The sequence below is a fragment of the Chenopodium quinoa genome, unplaced genomic scaffold (genome assembly GCF_001683475.1).
Source record: "Chenopodium quinoa cultivar QQ74 unplaced genomic scaffold, ASM168347v1, whole genome shotgun sequence".
Classification (NCBI taxonomy): domain Eukaryota; kingdom Viridiplantae; phylum Streptophyta; class Magnoliopsida; order Caryophyllales; family Amaranthaceae; genus Chenopodium; species Chenopodium quinoa.
In genome coordinates, this window is record NW_018742287.1 from 1646432 (window position 1) to 1671417 (window position 24986).

The following is a 24986-nucleotide window of genomic DNA, read 5'->3' on the forward strand; positions in this document are numbered from 1 at the left end:
ATGGGCCATATTGGTTCCAAGTTGTAGTTGATTTTTAAATAAGTTTGGTTTGATTTGGTTTTGAAGTATTTAGAACTCAGGTTACTTATTTTATAATTGGTTTTGTTTCAAGACTTCCGTTGTGATACTTTGAAAAGCCTTGGCCGTTATCATGATGACGATAATATTTTGGTTATTTCCTAAGTTTGTGTTTTATTAAGGGTAAAAAGGGTATTTCAAAAGGAGGAAATTTTCAGAGTATTACACTGGTCAAAGTGCAACACTTATTAAAACACGGAGGGAGATAATTAATATGTCTTGGCTACATTTGGATTTTTTTTATTTTTTATTTTTTCTATTTTTAGAGAATACCTTTGGACTGTTTTAGAATAGATATTTATTACTCTTGTCTATTGTCCATTGGGTTTTGCACAATGATTGGGCCTCTTTAGGCCTTTGTCCTTAGACAGGCCCCATAGGCCTTATCATGATGACTGCTGCATTATGCCCAAGTGGTTTGTAGCATGGACCAGGTCTTGTCTTTAAGCTTTTGGAAACCAAGTAACAATAACAATAAAAATAATACTTTGTTGATAATCTTTCCGTTTCATAATAATTGATACATTTGAATTTTTTTCATCATTCATATTAACTTTGATTATGGTTTTTTACTAACCTATATTTTTTAAAAAAAATTGAGATAATTTTTTTAATAAATACGAAGTAATAATGTAGAGTTTCATAATAACAACTTTTTTTACGGTATATTTTTTACTAATGTTTAATAATTTATATTTAAAGTCAAAATAATGCATTGATAATTGTGTCAAATTTGACTGTGTTAATCAAGGGCAAAGCCAAGGGGTTTTGGCAGAGGCCCCGACCCTCCTGTGGCCCGATTCAATCCATTTCCAGAGCCCAATTTTTTAATATCTTGCTCTACATGCGATAAAGTAATCCGTAATAAATTTGGCCCCGGTAATTTTTTATTCCTAATTTCGCCACTGGTGTCAATTATCATGAAGCAGCAATAATAGTAGGACTGTAGCTTGTAGGAGTAATAAGATAAAATGTACTCTACCACATATGCTAGAATTTAACAACTGTGATTATACATAGTATATAAGACAGAGTGATAAAATAGACAGTTGAGCTGGAGATAAATGATCATCGATTCCTATGAACAATACTCATAACCTTAAATTTATAAGGGGACTAGTAATTTGCTTCGGGGAACGAGAATAATCTCATAATAACCCTGTTATTTAATTAATCAACTAAATAAAATAGTCGACAATAATTTACCTTGCTGGCTTCATATGATACCCAAAAGATTTACTTTAATTGTTTAGTTGTCTTAAGATTAGATCAGAGGATCCCAAATCTTAATTAAAGCCATCTTTTTTTTTATTTTTTTTCTAAAAAAAAAAATAGTGTAGTATATCTAAATGCTTAGGGAACTAGCTAGCTAGGTGAAATGACAAGCAAACCCCTTTGCTATTTGTGTGTAAAGTATGAATAACAATTACTTTCATATTTTTCTTTTTTATGTAATTTATATACTAATTTTGACCAAATTAGATTATTAATACTCACTTCATCCCTTTATTAGATGTCTATTTCTAACATTTATTACTCACATAGTATAGAGAAGTAGGCATCTAATTAAGAGGCGGAGGGAGTACAACTTTTATTTTAATTTATTTGTAACATTTACCTTAAATGAATACTATTAATTATTTGCAATAAATATTTTCTTTTCTTTTTTACTTAACACTTATTTCTATCTCGCAAACAAATTTTACCTAAATGTTAATAAATGTCACATCGATATAAATAAAATGATATAGTTAAGCTTGAATATTTCAGCAAAGTGGTTCATTGACACACAAGTACAGTCAAAATGGTGCTTCTATTCATAAACGAATGTAATAGGAATACGACCACCTTAAATTTGTTTAAGAAAATAGATAAATAAATAAATAAATAAATACAACCACCTTAAATCATTGAGGTTAGTTTTGGTAATAAAGATGCAAAAAATGACACATATAGGCTTTGTTGGAAAATGGGATGTCACATGGGAAGAAATTAACTCTCATGTGACCACATGGTTAAGGATAGTCCCATGTTAATAATCTTTGGAAGTAAGAGGGATAATGAGGAGGAGTCAAACTACCAATGCCTTATCTCTCTTTGACTAATTAGTCCTTATTATTATGTGGACATCCATTGACACCGAAGCTAACAAATACATTAAATCAAACACTTAAAAGAGGTCCCTCTTCCTTCTCTCTCTCACACCTGGTTCCCTTGTCCTTTTGTGAATCTAGCTATAAGAATAAAGTACATTTGCTGCTCATTCATTTTCTCTTCTTCCTCCCCTATTTTTTTGGACACACACTTGACTCGAGCACCAAAATATATGCATCTAATATGTATTTTGATTTCCTTAAATAATTAAAATATAGAGACACAAATGAATCTAGTCTCTCACTAGTTAAATAATTCTCTAGTTCTAAAGATTGTCTGTTTAGAATAACGAACTATACTATCTTAACTTAATTTCTACTTAATAGCTTATAGTCTTACTAAACCACACTAAACAAGCCTGATATATATATTGACACCCTATAATCGTACTAAACCACACAGAATAAACTTGGTATATGATCGAACTTAACATTTATTAATTCATTCACATGAAGTCACAGATCACAAGACAGAAATTTAACTAGCTACAGAATACATTAGTCAAACATCTCATATAACAGCTAACAACTAACCTCTCATAGTCAAACGGGATCGAAATTAAATACTGTAGTATATAACATGAGTATAATTCTTCAATTGATGTTAGTCACATCGTCGGAATCCTGTACACCAACTAAGGTCGATAAACTTGATAAGCTCTATTATGCATAAACTATAATACTATATGAATCTAATAATCATTACGCAAAAATATCCACACTAGAATAGACAAATGTCGTTCATATAGGAATAAGAAAGACACAGTGGTTAATTCCTAGCTTAGTTGTTCATTCATGCTACCAATATTAGTTATCCTTTTTTAGGGAAGAATAATAAGGGTTGCCAACCCTATATTTGGGGTTTGGGTTAGGGAGAGATTAGACGGTTCGGGTGAATAGACAGAATTGAAGCTGCCTAGTGCTGGAATCTTAGATGGGCAGACTGCTTTACATAACTTATAGTCCTGCCATGCCAATATCAAAGCAGACTCTGTACATATATAATAGTCCTGTCATACAACAAACAAATTATATAAATAAATATCATATGATAGGACAAATAACCACATTTCAAATTTTATCCATATAATATTGTCCATTTATTATATATTTATTTAATATCAATACATATTTCCTCCGTCCCATAATATGATAAAAGTGAAAAGTATAATTATAGACAAAAGTTAGAGAAGGAAAGTGGAAAATTTAAGGATAATTTAGGAAGTACAATAAATAAAGTTAAAGAAAGTGAAGGTATAATGGTCTTTATATACTATCCAAAAATGAAAACAGGAACAACATTTTGGATCTCCAAAATAAGAAAACAGAAACTATATTATGAGATAGAGGGAGTATAGGATAATAATATAGTTCCTCCGTTTTTTTAATATTGCGCCACTTGCTTTTTAAGCAAGTTTCACAAATATTGCACCATATCTATTTTAGGAAAAAAAATATTTGTTTTAACACTACAAATACCTAATAACCCTTGCTTTTCAACACTTATTTTTTATTTTGTGTATACAATCACATGGACAACTTTGTATTTCTATCTTTCTCTTTCATCTTTTTTTTTTTTACTTTCAAAAAATTTATGTCAAACTCATATGATGCAATTATAAAAGAACGGAGAAAGTAATATTGATGATAGATTGTAGTAAATATAAATTATTTTTACTGGCGTCATCAGATAGGCTGGTAATACTATTTTATCCAAGATCGAAATGAACGACAATTTACACGGTGCTGCCTTCTTTACCGTTATAAATTCATTTTGCATTTCATATTATGTACGGAGTATATGAGTATGACTAAATATGTACGGAGTAAATTAATTGTAATACTAGTATGTTGATTAAAATAATTACCCTTTTATTATATGTATGCATCAATTAGACTAATACATGGTGCATGTACAACTTGACTGTTAATATGATTAATTATATACGGTAGACTAATACATGGTGCACGTACAACTTGACTGTTAATATGATTAATTATATACGGAACATTAGTAAAATTATTAATAGTTGATATCATATAATAAAAGCATACATTCTAATTAATAAAAGTATAACACTATTTTACTTAATAACATTTGTTTTGTATACAATAGTAGAATTTAAGTCAGAATTAGCCTATGAATAAAAAAAGTCTATGTGATACATTTGTGTAGAGATGGAAGGGTTAATTTCAGCAAAAACCTCTTCTTATTTTGAATGGTTGTACATATTCACCAATCTTGTTCCGGGTGAGTTTCGGTAACTTGAGTCTTGGGATCTATAAAGGTTTATCGATCAATTAAGTACCTGCACAGTCAACGTAAATTAGCTAACTTGGGGGATTATCCGGGGATAATCGCTCCGATGCTAAAGTTAGCAAATGGTGAGAAGGGAAAGAAAGGAGATAAAAGAGTGTTTTAGAGAGAGAGAGAGAGAGAGAGAGAGAGAGAGAAAGAGAGAAATAAAGATCGTACCTTAATAATGAATTATGCTTGGGTAATTATAGGAAAATAACCAAGCTAGTGCCACCTATCGACATAGGTGGCAAGTAGACTTCGTAGGCAGCAGGTGCCTACATGGCTGAAAGCAGCTCTCCACGTGGCTGTGATGGGGGCCTTTATGGAGAGTAAGCCGACAACAGTAATAGTAGAGACATAACAGCGTAACGTAGTTTATGATCGAAATCATAACGGTGTCGGCACTATCATGTACAACTAGCCCCCAAGTGAGGACATATGTGTAACTGACGTTCTCGCTTGTCGTAGGGACACTCAGAAAGAACCCAATCATTTCAACTTTAGGAGACTGAGATGTACATCAAAATCTCCGATTTTCCCCTCAAGTGAGCATATTTAAAACTAAGATATGCTTAATTAAAAAAGTTAGGTCGAGATTAAAAAATCTCCGATTTGTCCCCCAAGTGAGCATATTGAAAACATGTGCTCAATTTAAAAAGTTAGGCCGAGATTAAGAAATCTCCGATTGGCCCCCCAAGTGAGCATATTAAAAACTGAGCTATGCTCAATTAAAAAAGTTAGGCAAAGTTTAAAAAACCCTCCGATTTACCCCCCAAGTGAGCATATTAAAAACTAAGATATGCTCAATTAAAAAAGTTAGGCCGAGATTAAAAAATTTCCGATTTACCCCCAAGAGAGCATATTAAAAACTGAGATATGCTTAATGAAAAAGGTTAGGCCGAGATTAAAAAATCTCTGATTTTACCCCAAGTGAGCAAATCCGAAATGGGATGTGCTCAATTGGATTAACCATGTTGAGAGGAAACGACAAGGGCATAGTGGGACAATGAAAAAATGGGCGGGAAAACATTTGAACTAGTGGGGCACGTGTCATGGATCTAAAGCGGGGTGTTGAAAAGACGTTTTTTCCCAGCCAAAGGATTACATGGAGCAAATGTCACATCAACCGCTACTGTTCATTGAAGTATAAATACCGAAAATGAATAATTTTCAGACATTTCAACTCTCTTGATTTTCGAAAAAAAAATTCTCAAGTTGTACCAGCGATCATCGAGCACAATTGCGCACATAAGGATCAAATTTCAAAAGAAAATCGAGCAATCCAATTGAAGTATGTTCATTTGAAGTTTGCTAGTGGCTTGATTTCGTCGTATAACAAGGAATCGGGACTTCAAGAGGTAATAGAAAAACCCTAACTTTCGTTTGTGTTTAGTCGGTTCTTGCCATTTGCGACAAATTTTTGCAATTATTCCCTTTCCTTTTTTTTATTATATTATTATGCCTGGATCTGGAAAAAATTTGAATATGGGTAAAGCTAATGAGGTTGACCCATTTACCCTTGTCCTCAGCGCAAGAGAAGTAAGCTTTCTATTGGCATAAATTTCTTGCCGACGCTAAAAAGTCTCTACATCCTGATAATCTTGATATTTTAGAAGACGTAGAGATTGTTGATGTTGAACCTCTAAACATCCGTTATCATTTACGAAGGTTTTCAGAATTCTATCTCAACCGGTACGATACAAATATTGGCAAAATAGGTGTAAAAAGTACAAGGATGCCGAGAGCAAAATGTTACTAGTTATGCGCCCGAGGAAGCCAAAAATGTTAGTCGGCGTCCTGGCAAAGAACCAATCATAGAGCCAGATCCGCCGACATCAGATTTTCGAGATGAGGACGTGGAATTTGTCGAAAGAAGTGTTGAGAACTTGGAAGAGGAAGAAGATCAGAGTGTTGGTAATGTCCGTGAAGGTGATGAGGGAGTTGAGGAAGAAGATGATGATGAAGAAGGTGATGAGGAAGAAACTGATGAGGAGATAAACAATGATGTAGCCATTGCCGAGCAGGTGTTGAAGGAAGAGAGGCTTGATGTGGGTTACAACTCTTAAGAAGATGACCCTATATATCGAGAGCCACTACGCTTATCCAGTGATCTTAAGGTGGTAGACACAGTAGTTGATCCGAATTGGCTTAAGGTTTCCACCGAGAAGGAATACTGTCGACATGCTCAGCATTTCTACAATCTAACTAAGGGTTATGAGCTAACATGCCTGAAGAGGGAAAAACCGCTCTAGATTGTCCTGACGGTCACATCGTTGTGTATGCCAAGCACTTCCAATTCGGTCTACGGTTCCCTTTACATCCTTTTATTGAAAAGATCTTTAAGGCCTGGAATGTTTGTATTGCACAGTTGATACCACCGACAATTTGGAACGTCATATCACTTGTTTGGGTTATGCTATTCATGGACTTTCCACTTTGAATTTGTTCCAAAGGTTACACTGGATCAAAAAGGACAGTCAGTCACCAAGATTGTGGTCGTTATACACGGCTACCAGTAAAGTTACAGTGTGGCCGAAATTAACAAGCTGTAAAAAATGGCAAAATCAATTTTATTTTCTAAGGGTACTAGATGATTTTAAACTACGTAGAACTTTCTACCCTCCTCATAGCAATGCAAGTTTGATACTATTAAAGCTAGAAAGTTAGGGAAACATGAAGATAAGGCTTTTCGGTTTTTTGATTAAACATATGTTAATGTTGGTAAGAAAAATAAAGCCGTTCCAAGGGTGTGGTTGCCTAATTATATTCTAAGCAAAGCCCCTCTTTCACATGTCATTCTCTACACGACTAACGAATATGGTATGACTTCACCATAAGTTACTAAAAATTTGTCAATCTTTCATAACTGGCTGTCATGTTATCGTCTAATTGAATTCTTATAATTCCACGTTACCTTCATTTATATATATATATATATATACTCTCACTTCTAAAAAATTCTATTATTATTGTGTGCAAGAATCAACAAACTAGACTTCCTCACGACTGGGGTTGCCCTGCCGGTTTACGCCACTAGAGCTTCAAAGGGAAAATAAAGGAGCAAGTGCGATATGTCCTCGGCAGGCAAAAAAGAAAAGGGCCGAAAGCTCTCCCCCTCAAAAGGGGCGGCGATGCCAGCGTTGGCTCCAAAAGGTTAGGTGACGTGACTGACCGGGATCAGTCTAAGAAGCAAAAGACTATCCCTTTAAAAGACCAACCATCCGACAAGCCTAATGATGTTCCAGTTGATACCAGGAGCATTGTGGATCTGGAGAGGGATGATGCCGACAAACTCAAGAACATAGTGAACATCATTGCTTCTAAACAGCCGGTCATCTGTGCCGACAAGGCAACTTCGCTGAACAAGGATATGCAACCCTCTGCTACAATGCGATCTGGCTCTAGCAGCCTATATGCCTTCATTCCATTGCTGACGAATGATTTTGTCGAAATTTCCCATGTCAAAATTTCTGACGAAGTGATGGAAGAATTTTTGGTTCCTACCGGCACGGCAGATGAACCATGGCATCCTCGCATTCAGGTAAATAGGGGAGAGTCTGTTATCATAGTTGCTGGGAGCATGGGGTGGAGAATGCTGAAAGATTTAGCGACGCCTGCCGACAGGCCTATTGATCGGCTTTATGCTCCCTGCAGCCAGCTAATGAATGATATGTTGAGGGTAACAAACATACAATTCGTAAATTATATGCTGATGTCGTCTTTTTTTTTTTATTACACAAGTTAATGAACTTGCTTTTATATGCAGACTGTCAACTGGGCTGTGGAGGTTGTCCATATGTACAAGTATTTCCAGAAATATGCAGACAAGGCAGCCGAGAAGGTGAAAAAGGCTGATGAAGAGCGTAAGGCCGCCGTTCTCCAAGTCGAGGATTACAAGGTCAAGATGAAGCTTCTTGAAAAGCAGGTTACCGATCAAGAAGAGTTGAAGAAAAAATTGGTGGATCAGAACAAGCTAAAAACAAAAATTGCCAATCTGGAAAAAAGCTTAAAGGTTGAGAAGGTAGATAAAGAGAAGCTGATGAAAAGCTTAGAGGAAGCTCGTCTTGAGAAGCCTGGTATAAGGCGCAAAGCTGTCAACCGCTTCATGAGGTCTGACTTATACCAGGACAAGCTCGTGGATCGTTATACCGGTGGATGGGTAGTGGCGCACCGTTGTGTGTGCAAAGTCGAGGACTGGGAGGAGAAGAGATGGCAGGCAGTTGAGGATGCTTACGACAAGGATAAGCACCATTCTCCTACCACTACGAGGAGACATACTTCGCTGACCCTCCCACCATTGAGATAATGACAAATGCTAATCCACGAGACATGCCTGACGAGGAGTTTGATGATGCCATACTTGCCAAGCCCCCTAGTAAGAAATGACCGGAGAAGGAGTCCGAGAAGAAAAAAGATTAAAGGGGCGGGCAGTCATCACCAACTTCATCATGTGGATCTTCTTTTTCTTGCAACTTCCGCTGATCTTGGCATGTGTAAAATTAGTTTTTGTTTTTGAAGGCTAAGGTTCTTGTCTGTATAAAACTTTTCACCTCTTTGGGTAGTGTATAAACAATTTTACCTCTTTGGGTAGTATCAGTCTGATCCTCGTGTTTTTTGGGTGATGATTGTCGGTGTTTTTAGGATTTCCTTTTAAAAAACTTTTAAGTAGGGGTGGCAATTCGGGTCAGATTTCGGGTCGATTTCGAGTTGTGCTTAAAAACTATCAAAAATAGTGTAAAACTGAATATTATTACGAAATATGAAATTTAGGTTAAATCGGGTTGAATTCGGGTTGTTCGGGGTCGGGTCGGGTCGGGTTCGGGTTTCTCTCATTAACTTCAGGTCGGGTCAGAGATTGCCACCCTTACTTTTAAGCTTTTACTTCTATATATGTATTAAGTTTTTAATGCTTTGACGTATTTGTCTAAATTATCTTTGCATTAGTTATGTTCACTTTGAATAAATATATGTAGCATACTTAATCTTCTTGCATCCTTTGGCTTATTGGAAAAATAGCATACACCGAAATCTACTTAGATACCTTTTGCTAGCCGATATCGGTTATGATCATATTGCCGATTTATACTTATGTAAAACTTTTCGTCAATATGTTTTTGTCAAACTTATCGACTTTGGTTTTGATAATATAGGCTTTAGAAATATTACCATTGGTTTGGATATATGTTATGATTTATGTCTGCTAATGGCTATATCCTTATGTCTTAAAGAAAGCCTACCAATAATTGTTACTAGTGACGCATTGAAATAATAATTCTATCGGTAAACTTTAGACCGAAACAACCGCAATCAAAATGTATTTACAGCAGTTATAGCCGCTAGATTGCCGGCTTGAATGTGCGCTTCAGTCCTCCGAGTAGATTTAAGTTAAACTTACTCGAATACCTTTCACAAGATGGCTATCAGCCACTATAACATGACCAGCTTATAGGCACAAGTTATAGCACGAATTCACCAGTAGAGTACTTACAACCTCATTAGACCGAGCAAAGATAGTGGATTAGACCATCATTTCAACTCATCCAGTAGGTGTTTGTTATTGTCTAACCTCCCTCCTCACTTGAATGGGTGAGACAGCTAGCTAGGTTGTTCTCACATCCATATCAAAAGTGGAGGGGTTTCCGCACATTTGATATCGGGCCGTTAATTTCATTTTATTAACGGCTTCATCCAAGCACGAGAAATTTACAAAATAAGACAACTATGTGTCAATCATGCCGCTAATACATAACTATGAATTATTGAAACTAACAGCTTTTAAACATAATACTTCTTAAGGACACTTGCATTCCAGAAATTCCTAAGGGGTACTCCCTTTAAGGTCATTAGCCGATATGACCCTTGCCTTAGCGTTTCGCAAATCTGATATTGACCTTCCCAATTTGCGGTAAGTTTTCCATCTGCATTACCCTTACCGATAGCAGCAGTTTGCCGTAAAACCAGATCACCGTCTTCAAGAGGTATATGATTAACCCGTTTATTGTAGGCATGACTCATTTTGTTCTTGTAGGCTGAAGATTTTATTGCAGCCTTCAACCTAACTTCCGGCAGAAAATCTAGTTGATGTCACAGCAAAAGGTCATTTTGTTCTTCACAATAATGTTGGATACGGAAGGTGGGAAGGCTGACTTCAGCAGGGACAACCGCCTCTAAACCGGAAGTTAGGTTAAAAGGCGATTCTCCAGTTGTTTCTCTTGTTGTCGTTCTATTGGCCCACAATATCTCTGGTACCAAGTCGGCCCGTAGCCCTTTTGCATCTTCAATTTTCTTCTTAAGTGCACTAAGTATTTATTTATTTGCAGCGTCAACCTGTCTGTTTGATTGAGGGTGGAAAACTGCTGCGTAGGCAAATTTAACTTTGTATATGCTCAAGAAATTTTTGATTGGGCTACAATCAAATTGAGAGCCGTGATCAAACACCATTTCCATTGGCAATCCAAACTGGGTGAAGATGCTCTTTCAGATGAACTTTCTAACTTCATTGGCCATTATTTTTTCTACTGGTTCAACCACTATCCATTTTGTAAAGCAGTCTACCCTTACAATTAGGAACTTCCTTCCATCGGTAGCCGACGTAAACGGTCCAACAATATCCATTCCCCATTGTGCAAACAGCACTGGGTTCAAGATAGGTGTGAGGTCGTTTGGCGGCTGATTAATTGTTGGCCCTAACATCTGGCATTTGTCGCATTTCTTCACGTATGCCAGTGCATCTGCATTCATTGTCGGCCAATAATAACCTCTTTTCATTGTTTCTAGAGATATCGACTGACCGCCAGTATAATTTCCGCATTCTCCTTCATGAATTTCTTCTATTAACCTAGCAGACTCAAAGGCCATTATGCACCTTTGCAGAGGTAACGAGAAGCCTCTTTTGTACAATCCTTTGCGAAACATAACAAACCAAATGCTATCTTTCTTCACTCTTTCGGCCTAACGTTTATCTGCAGGAAGAATTTCACACAATTTATAAGCCAAGATGTCATCATACCAATCTCGGCCTTCTTTGACGCAGTTAACCTCCACGTGAGCGGCGTCAATACTTTTGCGGTCCATAATTTCAACCTTTACTATTCGCTCTAGATCATTAAAGCTAAAACTTGCCAATTTTGCCAAGGCGTCTACCTGCGCATTCTGGGCACGTGGTAGCAGATTGATTTCAAAATGTTCTAAGTTTGCCGCTATTTGTTTCATTTTTGCAAGGTAAGCTATCATAATTTACTCTTGGGCTTCATAGTCACCACTGAATTGGCTTGCAACTAATTATGAGTCAGTTGATAATTCAATTCGTTTTACCTCTGCCGCTTCATATTCAGCAATGGCCGCTTCATATTCAGCAATGGCCGCTTCATATTCAGCAATGGCCGCTTCATATTCAACTTCATTATTGGAAGCTTTGAACTTGAATTTTATTGCGTACTCAAACAGTCAAATGTGTCTCCCTATGGAGAAGTCATTATAATACCAGCACCTGAACTAGTTGAAGCTGTTTATACGTCAACGGAGACCTTCCATGTGACAATACCTTCCTCCTCGTCTGTATAAGATGTCTCTACAATGAAGTCAGACAGAGCTTGCGTTTTTATGGATACTCATGGTTTATAGACCAGGTCATACTCTGATAACTCAAAAGCCCACTTAAGCAAATGGCCAGATTTTTCCATTTTTTGAAGAGATTTTTCTAACGGTTGATTTGTTAGTATCTCAATCGTATGCACATCGAAGTACGGCCTCAGCTTTCGCGCCGCTATCACCACTACTATGCAATCTTCTCTACTAACAGATATCGTCGTTCCGTCCGATTCAGAACATGATCCACAAAGTATATGGGCATTTGTATTTTCTTCCGTTCTACGCTACCGTTTTGGAGATGCCGAATATACAAATACAGGCTCTCTCCTTTCTTTAGCCTGGAAATTGTCGGCAACAACTTGAGGTGATTCTTCACCACCTCGAGTGCTTTAGCTTGATCTTTCCCCCGACAAACGTTTTGTTTTAACGCAAGACCACGAAGAGTGGTAGCGCCTTATCGGCAGACTTGTTGATGAATCTGGTCCATGTCGCCATACGGCTTATGAGCTTTTGTATATCCTTTATTGACTTCGGCTGTAGTAAGCTGAGAATGGCATCAACTTTATCAGGGTTCGCATCAATTCCCCTTTCACTAACCATAAAGCCCAAGAAATTTCTTGACTTAACCCCAAAAACGCATTTGTCCGGGTTTAGCTTCATTCTGCATTGTCTAAGAGTGTCAAACGTTTCTCGTAAGTAGGCAATGTGGTTTGTAGCCATTCGGCTTTTCACAATGGAGTCATCCACATATACTTCTATATTTCTACCTTTCTGATTTTCAAACACTTTATCAACCAGCTTCCGATACGTTGCACCTGCATTTCGTAGCCCAAACGACATTGCCCTGTAGCAATAAATTCCGGCATCCGTTATGAATGCGGCCTTGGTTTTGTCAGGCTCGTATAAACTGACTTAATGGTATCCAGAGAAAGCATCCATGAAGCTCAACAATGCATGGCCTGAAGTAGAATCTACCAGCCTATCTATCCTAGGCAATGGGTAGCAATCTTTCGGACAAGCCTTGTTCAAATCAGTAAAATCGACACACATCCTGCACTTTCCTAACGGTTTCTTCACCATAACCACATTTTCTAGCCATTCAGGGTAAGTGCAAGGTTCTATGAATCCTGCCGCTAGAAACTTATTTACTTTGGATTGTATTGCTTCGATCTTTTCAGTAGAGAAGTTCCTCTTTTTCTTTCTTACCGGCCGAGCTTTCCTGTCCACATTCAACTTATGTACCATAACATTAGGATGTATCCCTGGCATTTCATCGGCCGAGAAGGCAAAAAATCCATATTTTCTCATAACATATCCGCTAGTGGCATCGGAAGTCAAGATCCATATCAGACCCTACCCTGACCACTCGACCTGGAACACCCGGCTGTAATTCAACTTTGACGGTTTCTCCTCCCGGCAAGGGGCGAGGTGCCGACATTGGCCATGTATCAAAATTCTCCATGGACAAGTCATGTGCGGATGGGGCTCTTTCTCTTTTCTAACCCCCACTGTGTACAGGCAACTGCCGAGATGGCTGTTTCAAGGCAGTCACATAGCATTCTCTAGCCATTCTCTAACTTCCTTTAACACGTTTTGGGAAGCCCACATTTGATACATACATCATCGTCAAGTGGTATGTGGACACGAAAGCCTGCACGTCATGGATCATCGGCCTACCGACGATTACATTATATGCTGACGGCACATCCACTACAATGAATTCCGTCATAACGTCTCTCGCCGCAGCACCTTCACCGATACGAACCTGCAACACAATGCTGCCTTCAGGCCTGACGGTAGAGCCATTAAAGCCAATGATTGGGTATGGCACTTATGTTAGGTATTGCCTCCCAATCATCATGGTGTCAAAGGCCTTCGTGAAAAATATATTCGCAGAGCTTCCTCCATCAACTAAAACTCGCTTGATCAGACTTTCGTTTATCGCTAGTATGAGAACTACTAACGGGTCATCGTGAGGGAAAACGATGCCTTTGATATCAACCTCCGAGAAGGACACAAATGGGATACTGGAGGGTCGACAGCGATCTTCTACGCCCAAGACATTCACTACGTGTATATGCTCTGATAAACTTTTCTTCGCGCCATTAACAAATCCTCCATGCACTGGTTTGCCGGTAATAACGTCCAATACTATGTTACGCCCCGACGGCACTTGCCCTTGTCTTGATGCATCACTTTTCTGACCTATCTCAGGTGCACGCCTGTCAGCCCTATGATCCGATTGCTGATATTCTAGCTGCCTGGCCAGGGTAGATGTTGTCGATTAGGTTTCTACTGAGCTCGAACTGAGAGAGGTGCCCTTTTCGAATCATATCTTTAATATTCTCTTTCAACTGGATACAATCTTCAGTATAATGGCCGACATCTCCGTGGAACATACAATATTTTTTCATATCTTGGCCTTTGGTTTTCATTGGCGCTGGCTTAGCCCAATCTTTCCTTTGCTGGTTTATGGAATAATTTGTTGCCCTTGCTGTGTTCAGCTGTGTATAACTGTTATATCGGCCCAAACCTTTTCTTGGCCTATTTACCCTTGATTGGTTTTGCTAGGCCGGTCTGCTTACTTCATGTGATGCGTTGTCAATCTGCGCCAACTTGGCTCTGCCGACGCTGTTCTATTACTGGTTTTTAGGAGTTCTTCACCCTTGATGTACTCGTGTGTTTTATTGAATGCGGCACCCAAGTTTGGGAAGGTATTCCTACCCATATATTTTTTGAAGTCACAATCTCCCAACCCATTCATGAGGGCCATTACGGCTATTTTCAGTTGTGATTTAGGAATTGTATTGGCCTCGTTAATGAAACGTCTAATGAAATCGCTTAGAGACTCATCCTTTTTCTAAGAGATCGCCATTAGCTCTCCTGAAGTTTTCTGCCTTGCGTTGATGCTTATGTATTGGCCAGTGAACAACTCTATTGACGTGTCAAAACAGTCAATCGAACCAGGCTCCAAATTTGAGAACCAATCTGATGTTGCCTCGGTGTAGACATCTAAAAATGTCTCCCCAAAACCAAACCCGATGATAAACAACCTTTGACCGCCTTGGTCGAGTCGAGTATTTAATCTCGAGAGTGCTAAAAATCCATATTCAATCAAACACAGTCAACAACTCAGTCAACGGATCATTCCAAGTATTTAGTGAAAGCATACTCCAACCCTCATTTTAGCCCAAACCTTTTAATCCATTTCATTATATTTATTAATTAAGCCCGATTAATAAATATTCAAAACCCTAAACCTAATTAAGCCCGGAAAACTGAAATGGCGCCTAAATTATTCCGTACTTAATGTGAAACAAAAAGATAAAAATGAATTTAGACGGAATTCCTGAAAATGAATCTGCCGTGTCACAGCAAAGATACCGTGCCACGGCAGGTTTTGCCGCTCCACGGCAATCTGTACCATGTCACGGCAATTTGTGCCGTGACGCGACAATTTCTAGGTTAATTTTCTTCGCGGCCCTTCATTTCTAGGGTTTTCGGACCTCACCCCTCTCATTTCCTCTATAAATACGAGGCTGATTTCTCGATTTCGGGGCACCAAATCATTCTCTCTTATGCTCTAGCCTAAATACTTGTCTTCCTTATTCTTTCATCAAACATCCCCTAAGCACTCCTCAGAGTCCATACAACACCCGAAGTTCTATACTTAAACCAAGGCGTTAAAGGTAGAACCGACTGAGGGTTTGGACCAAATCAACTCTATTTTCCTTTAATCTTATTTCAATTTTATTTATTATTCTTTGAAGTTACTAACATTTTTATTCATGATGTAGCAATTTAAAGAAGCGTGGAACAGGAGTAATTAATACACTTAATTACTCTTATATTATTCTTATTGCTAGTATCATGATTAGGTTTATTATTATGATTGGATTTGACACACGTTGTTATGGTTAAATTGCTTCCAATGTTGATTTTATTATATTTATTGATCACCATATTGCATGTTAAAGGAAATATGTAATTGAATATAACGCCTAATAAGATAATTTGGACGACCGGTTTAGATTCCTTTTTAATCTTGTTGCTTAATCAAGTGATCACAATATTTTAGAATTATATGTTGCATTAACATTCAACCAATTTAGCCAAATATTAGTTTGGAGCAAATCGAATCTTTGTTTGTATGCCTTTGAGATCGCAGGAATTACTTTTCACTATAAGAATCGAGTAGAGGCCAATACGGGCGAATGTGACTCTATGACTCACTTCGTACCATCATCCTCGATCCTCCTTTCGTGGTTCCGAACCATATGGCGTTAGTAATCTCATGGATTATGAATGGGTTGTAACCTTTCTGGGTCAATCGTTGTTGCCTTTTGTTGTCCATTATCGTGGTTGCCTTTTAATGATCCGTGAATGGTTTACAAATTCCTGACAAACTTGTTGGCGACTCCCTACTATCCATGTCCCTAATCGTATAATGTCAATTCCCACTTCCTATGATTGCCAAGCATATTCACAACATGCTTAAGTAAGCGTGCTTTGAACGACGCCTACAACTTGGCGACTCCACTGGGGATGATTCTTGGTAATTTATCGATTTGAGTGATCGGTATTTAATTAAGATAAGTGGATGAGACTTGAAAGATTCTTGAATCGTATTCTTGTGATTAATTTGGCATTATTGCATATGCATTGACGTTTTAACGTTGTATTTAGGTTTGTCCCATAGGAAAAAATTGAACAACTTGATCGCGATCAAAAATCAGAAGCACAGTTATGTTTTTATCAGTACCGCGCAACGACAGAATTGTCGTGGCATGGCATACACCACCATAGTATGGCAGAAAGCGTCATGGCATGGTAGTCCCTGCCGTTGCACGGTACTACAGAAAACATTTCAATGGTTCTGTTTTTTCTCGTTGTTAGCTTCCTTCGATTTTTTTTTAAAAACCGTATGTGTTCTACATACGTTTTAGCCCTGGGGGATTTGAGCTCTATCAACCCGAAAATGTTCATGACAATAAGGGTTCACCCGAGTTATTAAATCCACCTAAACCATGGAGTCGAGTTCGATTTCATCACAAACTTGCGGAGCCGCCCGTTGGAATACACCCTCAAGGGAGGCTGCCTTACTAACGCGTCCAAACTCTTAACCATGGTACCCTTTTGACACCAAATAAGCTTGTCCATATTGGAACATAGAACTTCGCCTTAGGTTTCAAACTTCATTGCATCATATTAACTACGTGCCCTATGTGTGCATAATTTATTGTTTTAATCCTAACCTTAACGATCATTCTTTATCTATGATGTTGGTTTACTTGTTTGATTTACGACTAATCAATGCCAATGGACCGTAATCACTTGATAAGAAGCGCAAACTAAAAACTGGAAAAAAAACACACATAAGAACCTGGAACTGATTACCGTGCCACGGTAGTACTGCCGCACCGCGGTAATCATCCCTGTGTCACACAACTTGTACCGCACCACGGTACAATTTATCATGTCACGATAGTACTACCGTGCCACGGTACACAGGTTTGGGTCCAGTCAGTCTTGTTTTGGTCTTCTGTGCTATTTTGGTCCACGCGTCTGTCGTTTTGATATTAATGTCTAGCCATGCGATCATACCACGAGTCTTATAACATCACTTATTCACTCACAAGTCAAGTATAGTCCACAAACTTTATTTTTTTGACTCGAGTGTTGCACCATGTCGTTTATGATCGTATACTAGGTTCATGCATGTACCTTCTTTCTCCATTACAATTAAAAAATGAGTGGAGTTGTTCCCACCTGTTTTCAAAATCCTGTCTTTCCCCTTTTGTTTCCTATTTTGAGCAGTGAGTCAAACCATTAAGTGAGTTTGTTTTATTTCACAGTACTTGGTTAAGGAGCAAGAATCGATTAGTACGTTTTGGGTCACAATCGCAACCACCTCTTAAACCTAAGAGGCGTCCAAAGAAAGTTCCGTCATCTCCACATCACTTATCACCTTCAAATTACTTTCAATTCATTCCAATGGCCACTAAAGAAGATGTTGAGAACATTCAAAAGTCCATCGAGGCACTTTCTTCCATGATGAAAACCCTTACTACTAAGGTCGCTACCATGGAAACCAATGTCACTCTTGCTACAGTTGACAAGATAAAAGAGCAAGTGAGCAAAATTTCTGAAGATTTTACCTATGTGGACAAACCTTCCACTGCATTGGTTGTGAAGGACAAGTTCCCTGAAAAGTTCTCCACTGCTGACATACCAAATTTCAAACCTACTGGCAACCCATTGTTCCATTTGAAGGATTTCTTTGCAACCATGGCTCTCAAAGAACTGGAGGTGGCACTCTTCCCTACAGTGTTCCCTCTTTCCTTAGAGCATGCTTGCCAACAGTGGTTTTATTCTATAGATGCCAAGTACACTGCAACTTGGGAAGACATCATCGAGAACTTCATGAGTCGTTACGAGTGCAAAATTCAAACCAAGACTTCTGAACGTGAGCTCTCGATTCTCAAGCAGAAAGAAAATGAAGGATTCACTGCCTATTTGAGTAGGTGGAGAGAAACAGCTGCGCAAATGGTTGAGCTGCCTAAAGGAAAGGAAATGGTTCGTCTCTTTATCCAGAATTTGACTCACAAGTACAGGTAACATCTCAAACTCTTGCGATTGAACACTTTTGAAGCTGTATACGATTTCGGCATTAACATTGAGGACGAACTAATAAGAATTGATGGTAGTAATAACAACAATAACACTTGGAAAAACAAGAAGAACGACTTTCTTTCTTCTTCGTCTTCTAATCCCGAAAATACTAGCAACTATGTAAGCCAGTACGATCTCAAGGAAATGTTAGCTCTTGATGCTCTATTTACAAAGAAAAGGAGAACTTACACTCCTTTGGGAATGGCTTATGATGCCGCCTTTGATTTCCTTTACGATCAAGGTTTGATCACACTTATTGGACCATTCCCTAAGCCAAAACCTGAAGAAAGGAGTGCCAAATGGAACCCTAATGCTCACTACAAATTCCACCAAGGATGGGATCACTCTACTAAACAGTGCTGGAATCTGAAAGATGCCATTCAAGATTTGGTATTTGCAAAAAAACTTCCTGTCCCTCTAGGCGGCAAGAAGTAATGAAGACAAGGCGCACGACGAGTCCTTCGTGCAAGATTTCATGATTTCTTTTTTTTATTATCCATTTCCATTCCTCGTATTATCCATGTCTTATGTGTTGTGTTCACTCTTTCCATTAATAAAATGAGCATTGTTCCTTTTACATCTAGATCATGCCACTATTTAGTCCAAAAAAAAAAAAAAAATCAATTGCCGAACCAAATACAAGGTACACCAATGATTTGAGGCACCTTTGTAAGCCATTATTCCTCTTAATCATTAAACACGTAGTCTATTCTTTCATTAACCATTTTGAGCCTCGTTTAACATTTGGCCTCATTAATTCAACCCACATTCATCTAACCTTGGGATGGGAAGGTGTGTAATTTGTGTAATTTTCAAAAGCAGGTTCCAAAAAAAAAAAAAAAAAAAAAAAAAAAAAAAAAAAAAAAAACGTTGTCTAAGGGCTAGTGTTCCAATGTCTTTGATATGAACACGTCTCGAATTGCGTCTCTCATCGAGTTCTTGGTACCGTGCCTGAGAAATATGAATACTAAGTGAGTGATGGACCGCATGATCCGGGATTGCCTACATCGATTAATAAAAGACAAAAGCAAAAATCAAGCTAAAAAAAATGTAAAAAAATAAAACTTACAAAGTCCAGATTTCAAATACACAATTACACATCTTGGGGGGCTTATCTCGGGTCTTGAGCCTTTACCCCTTTCTTCTTTAAACCATCAGCCATAACCACATAACAACCCTTGAAAGAGCTCTTTGAGTTGTACATACACTTGTGCAAAGTTCGGCTACAGCTACGTTTGGTCTGATTCTTAACGGATACGTAGTCAACCTCACATCGAGGTGCGGCCACATTCATATTCATGCATGATCGAGTACAAAAATTTCCAGTGCTCATCCCTATCCATCTAGAGCTGGACTTGGGGGCTTGAACCCACATCACTTAGCCTACCTAGCCTAAAGAGTCATCATCTTTGACTCTTCTCACATATATGTCCCTCGCCATAGCCTTTATAGCCAAACCTTAGTACCACTTTCATACACTTTATCACATCTACATAGCCATATATGCCTTCCCTTAGAAGCCCTTGTTCTCATACCGCGCATGCTTCATGATAACATTTGGCAAAGTCATCAAAATTCGCCAACATTATCTCAAAATGTGTTTAGCTTCCTGACCTAAGTACATTTATCAAGACTCATACTAGATGTGCTTAGCTCCATGACCTAAGTACATCAAAGCGTATCACATGAAGTCATTGTCCTTAGCCTCCTGGCCTAAGAACATGCGTCATGCAAAGCTTAAAGCATCACAATCTACCTTTTCCTCTTTTATTCACTTTTATTTTTGGGGAAGTTGTAAAACTTGTCCCAATTTTATTCATTTTTATTTTTGGGGAAATTGTAAAACTTGTCCCATTTTTATTCATTTTTATTTTTGGGGAAGTTGTAAAACTTGTTCCATTTTTATTCTTTTTTATTTTAGGGAAGTTATAAAACTTGTTCCATTTTTATCCATCTTTATTTTTGGGGAAATTGTAAAACTCTTTACATCTTTTCCGTTTTTCTCTTTTTTGGGAGAAGGTCGGTACCCTCCACTTGTGAAAAATTACGGAAAATTTTCGTGTCATTTATCATACACAATCACACACAAGTAGTCACATGCACACGCTAACATACACATCGAATCAATAAATAAAGTGTCAAATGCATAAAGTGTGAATGAAATGTACAATAGTAATGTCAAGTGTCATCAACGAGTACATAATAAGAACCCTCGATCAAAAATCTCCTGATCCAGATGAACTAGGTACAAACTTTGGGTCAGGATCTCTCTATGTCTGATAAGGAAGCTGCACGTCGAAAAGTCCCTCCATCATCTGCATCCCTGCCCGACTCCACGGCTCCTATAGAAGTCAAAGTCAAGGAAGGCCTTGACCAACCGGTGAACTGCATGGGCTGGGAGGGCTGCCCCCACATAGGCATCGCCGTAAACACCGGAACCGAGTGTAGGCCCTGGTCTAGAGGAGAAGTCACTGGCCTAAATGTGGGCTGTGAAGGCTGAAACGGCTGAGACGACTGCGGCTGCTGCCATTGAGGCTGAGAATGCCGCTGGATCTCTGCGGATCGCCGATGACGGCTAAACTCTCTGTCGCCCAAGCCTCCATGCCTCGGACGCGAGCGAGACCTCCGCCGCTCCTGAAAGACAAAAATGAGGAAATGATCAGTGGTGAAAAAAAGCAAAATACAGACATGAAAAAAGTCAAGTATAAACATACCTCATGGACGCTATCCGGACTACTCCGACAGCTCGCACCACGCCGCAACTTGATGATGCAGTACTTCAGAGCGTCAATAACCCGCAGCATGCTCATTGTGTCCGGATGCTTAACCTGGAAGCAGATCATCAAGTCAGTAAGAAACAAGATCAAATAAAGTCAAAACATCAATCAAAGAACGTATTGGCTCCATGTCCTCAGGACAGGACTCTTGGGCCTATCTGTAGCCCTTCGGAGCGTCGACGATATGTTCCTCAACCATAACGATCGGCCTCGAATAGCGAACCGATTGGGACGGGATCTCAAGCCTCCCACTACGACGAGCAGTCACCTAAAACATGATCAAGTAATCAGGTTATTCGATGGACTAAAAAAGTGACTACAATAAAAGTATGTCTCCTAACGATCAAACACGAGGAAAACGTGGTGGCAGTCTAAAGTCGTATCACCTAATCAAAAGAATTACCTAAGTCCTCTAGCTAAAGCGGATAGGGAAGTAGGGTCGAATCCACAGGAAAACAAGTCTTTCTATTCCTAAATAATTAATATAATCTAGATTATCAAGTAACCAAATTATTTTTATGGGAATTAAACTAAGGAGAATGATTAAAGTAAGCAAATTAAATAAGGGAGAAATCAATACATCAAAGCCTAGGTACACGTTCACCAATAAATAATATTCTAGGGTAAAACACAACAATCAACTATCAATACATCAATTAATCAGATTATAAAGGGCTTTCGCTACGTATTACAATCACAGAATTAATCTACCGGTATTAAATCGCATCTCTCGAATATTGACTTAACCATTTATATATTAGCCTGCCTATTGGAACTAAGCCTAAATATCAATTCTCATCTCTCGAATCTCGAATCAATATTGCATAACTCATACAATTAAACCAGGCCTAATCTAATTGTATTGCATTAAATCAATCAATAGGAAACTAACCAAGGCATTGACAATCAACAATAATAAATTTCCCCTTCATATTATTTTTGGATCCCCACAACCCTAGAAATAAAACTACTCACACATATTTAAATCTAAACTAAGCAAAGCAAATAAACAAGAAATTATTAATCAAAGTAATTAAATTACTGAAAATAAAAGGGAAAGGAATCGTTACCAAAATAAATGGAAATATTGAATTGCATAAACTCAAAGTGTAGAAAGAGAAAACAAGAGTATAAACCAAAAGTTTAAAACTAACATCTGAAAATTAGCTGATGAAAAAACGTTCGTCACTTGCTTAGAAAAGCGTATTTATATTTAAGCTCTAAATCCTAAACGTAAACGAAGATTAAAAGTCGCAAAAACATCCCTCAAAAACACGCGCCCGGTCTGGCACCATCTCGCCCAGCCAGGCCAACCTTTTTGATAAGGGAACCTCCACTCGCGCCCGGTCGGGCGCGCCTCCGGGCGGAGAGCTTCTCTTTTCCTTCTTCCTCGCCTGGCCGGGCACGCCTCAGAGCGAGGGCCTTCCTGATCGGGGGAGCACTCGGGCAAACATGGACTTAGATTGGGCCACTTTCTTGGCCCAATCCAGATTTCCTCTTTGGGTCTTTACTACTCGGTCCAATGCCTCGAAATCTTCTTGGGCTACGGAAAATGGTCATATGAATGCGCTCCTGCTCCGATGCTTGTAGTGGCTCCCATAAGTCCGGGAAATTTCCCCAAATCTGCAATTTCCTATAAAATAATACCAAGACTACGAGAACACTAGAAAACACATATTAATAATAAAAGTGGCTCTAAAGAGCCAAAAATATTCTTAAATATCACCGAGGGACGAGGGTAAAACACTTTATAAAATGAATATATCAGGAAGCAACTCTTGAGAATAGTCAGCGTTCATATGCACAAGCTCTCGCTAGGAGACCCAAAGACGACCTCCATTATGCAAGAGGGCCTCTAGCATACGCACATGCAACATCAATGGAGGTGGAAGTACCGGCACCACAAAGCGATCAGTACTATGCTGCCGGGTCATTCGCTCCCCAGATACCAAGCAGGGCGCATAGTGCCAAAGAAGATAGTACGGTATGTCGAGAGGTCCAAAGCATCCGGAAGACCATCAGGTTGGCCCAGGGACGGTACACAACCTCGATCGGAATTTGAAAAGAAAAAAACAGGATGAATCCCAAGACGCAGTGTCATGATAGGGAAAGTAGACTAGAGAGTTGATCCTTTCACCAACAGTGGAGGTACCCCAACCCAATAGCCCTCGGAGGCTCGCAACCAACGCAACGCATGACTCGCCCCATCGGCGCCAGCTCGCGCCAATGGGAAAACCGCAAACTGCTTCCCGATGCCGCCGAGTAGCCAATCCCGGGAAGTACTCGTAGAACCACAGCTGCAACAAGAGTAATCTATGAGTTCATGAGCCAAAGAAGTAAAATCAAAACACAAGAAAAGGGATTGTCAACCCTCCAAAGACCGCAGGCTGTAATAGGGGTCTGGTCGTCTACTTGCCGATAACCCTGCCGCAACAATAAAAGCAAATCAGCATACCCCAAGCCGGCCCAATTAAAGGACCCAATATTAGCAATCTTGGCCAAGGACGACAAGTAGCAAATAAGTGCACGAGAACTCTTCTCGGGAGAAAGAGTCCCAGAGATAAAAATCAAGAAGAAAATCCGCACACGCTGCTCGGGCGTCGTCCCTACCATGTCAAGACCTCGAGCTAGAGTAGATACTAACTCTGACCGCTGACTCCGATGACCTCTTCGAGGCAGCGGCTGGGCTCTAATAGCATGTACAACAGGGCCTAACCAAGCCCCTGCATCAATCGAAGACCAAGTAAGCTCAGGTCTCTACTGAACGGCTCGATCTGTGAAGCGTAAGCCGCTGATGATGCTGAAATCTAGGGGGGTCAATGTCATCTCCCCCCAAGCAAAATGAAAGGTGTTGGTAGTATCCCAAAAATACTCCAACAAGGCTCGAACAATGGTTGAACCGCAGCCTCGGGGGCTGCAAAACCCAGAAACCGCTGAGTAAAAGACATTCAAACCGATGGACTCCCACAAAGCACTGGTAGCAAGGTCCCTCGTGATACGCTCGTGTAACCTAGGGATCAAATCTCCTGATCCCGAGCCGTGATGGCGAAGCACACCATCAACTAAACCAAGAAGCGGACGGTGAGAAATGTGGTTTTCACGGCAAAAAACCAACTGGTCTGGGGTCCACTCAGGTGGTGTCCACCTACTCCTACTGGTAGAAGCCCGCGGCTCGGGCTGTAAAACCTCGTCCTCCTCCTCCTCAGGTGCTGAAGGAGTGTCCTCCATTTAGGCCCGACGCTGGCCGCGAGCAGAAACGCCTGTATCTCGTCGTTGAGGCATGCTATTTGGTTTGAAAAAAAGAAATAAAAATCTAAATACTTAGCATCATTTACTAAGTTATTTAATCATTGCTCAAGAGAGCTTAGGGGGCTATCTAAAGCTACATTTTCCGTTATACGCTAAAATTTTACCTCA

The 24986-nt window shown here is 39.2% G+C and overlaps 1 protein-coding gene across 1 annotated transcript; it reads left to right on the plus strand.

Annotated features, from left to right (window-relative positions):
* The first annotated feature begins 5725 nt into the window (after window positions 1–5725).
* Window positions 5726–9306, plus strand: LOC110685176. Its single transcript, XM_021861645.1, has 2 exons — window positions 5726–8209; window positions 8297–9306. The coding sequence occupies exons 1-2, from the start codon at window positions 7901–7903 to the stop codon at window positions 8834–8836; spliced, it is 849 nt and encodes a 282-aa protein (XP_021717337.1). The 5' UTR covers window positions 5726–7900; the 3' UTR covers window positions 8837–9306.
* Window positions 9307–24986: the final 15680 nt, after the last annotated feature.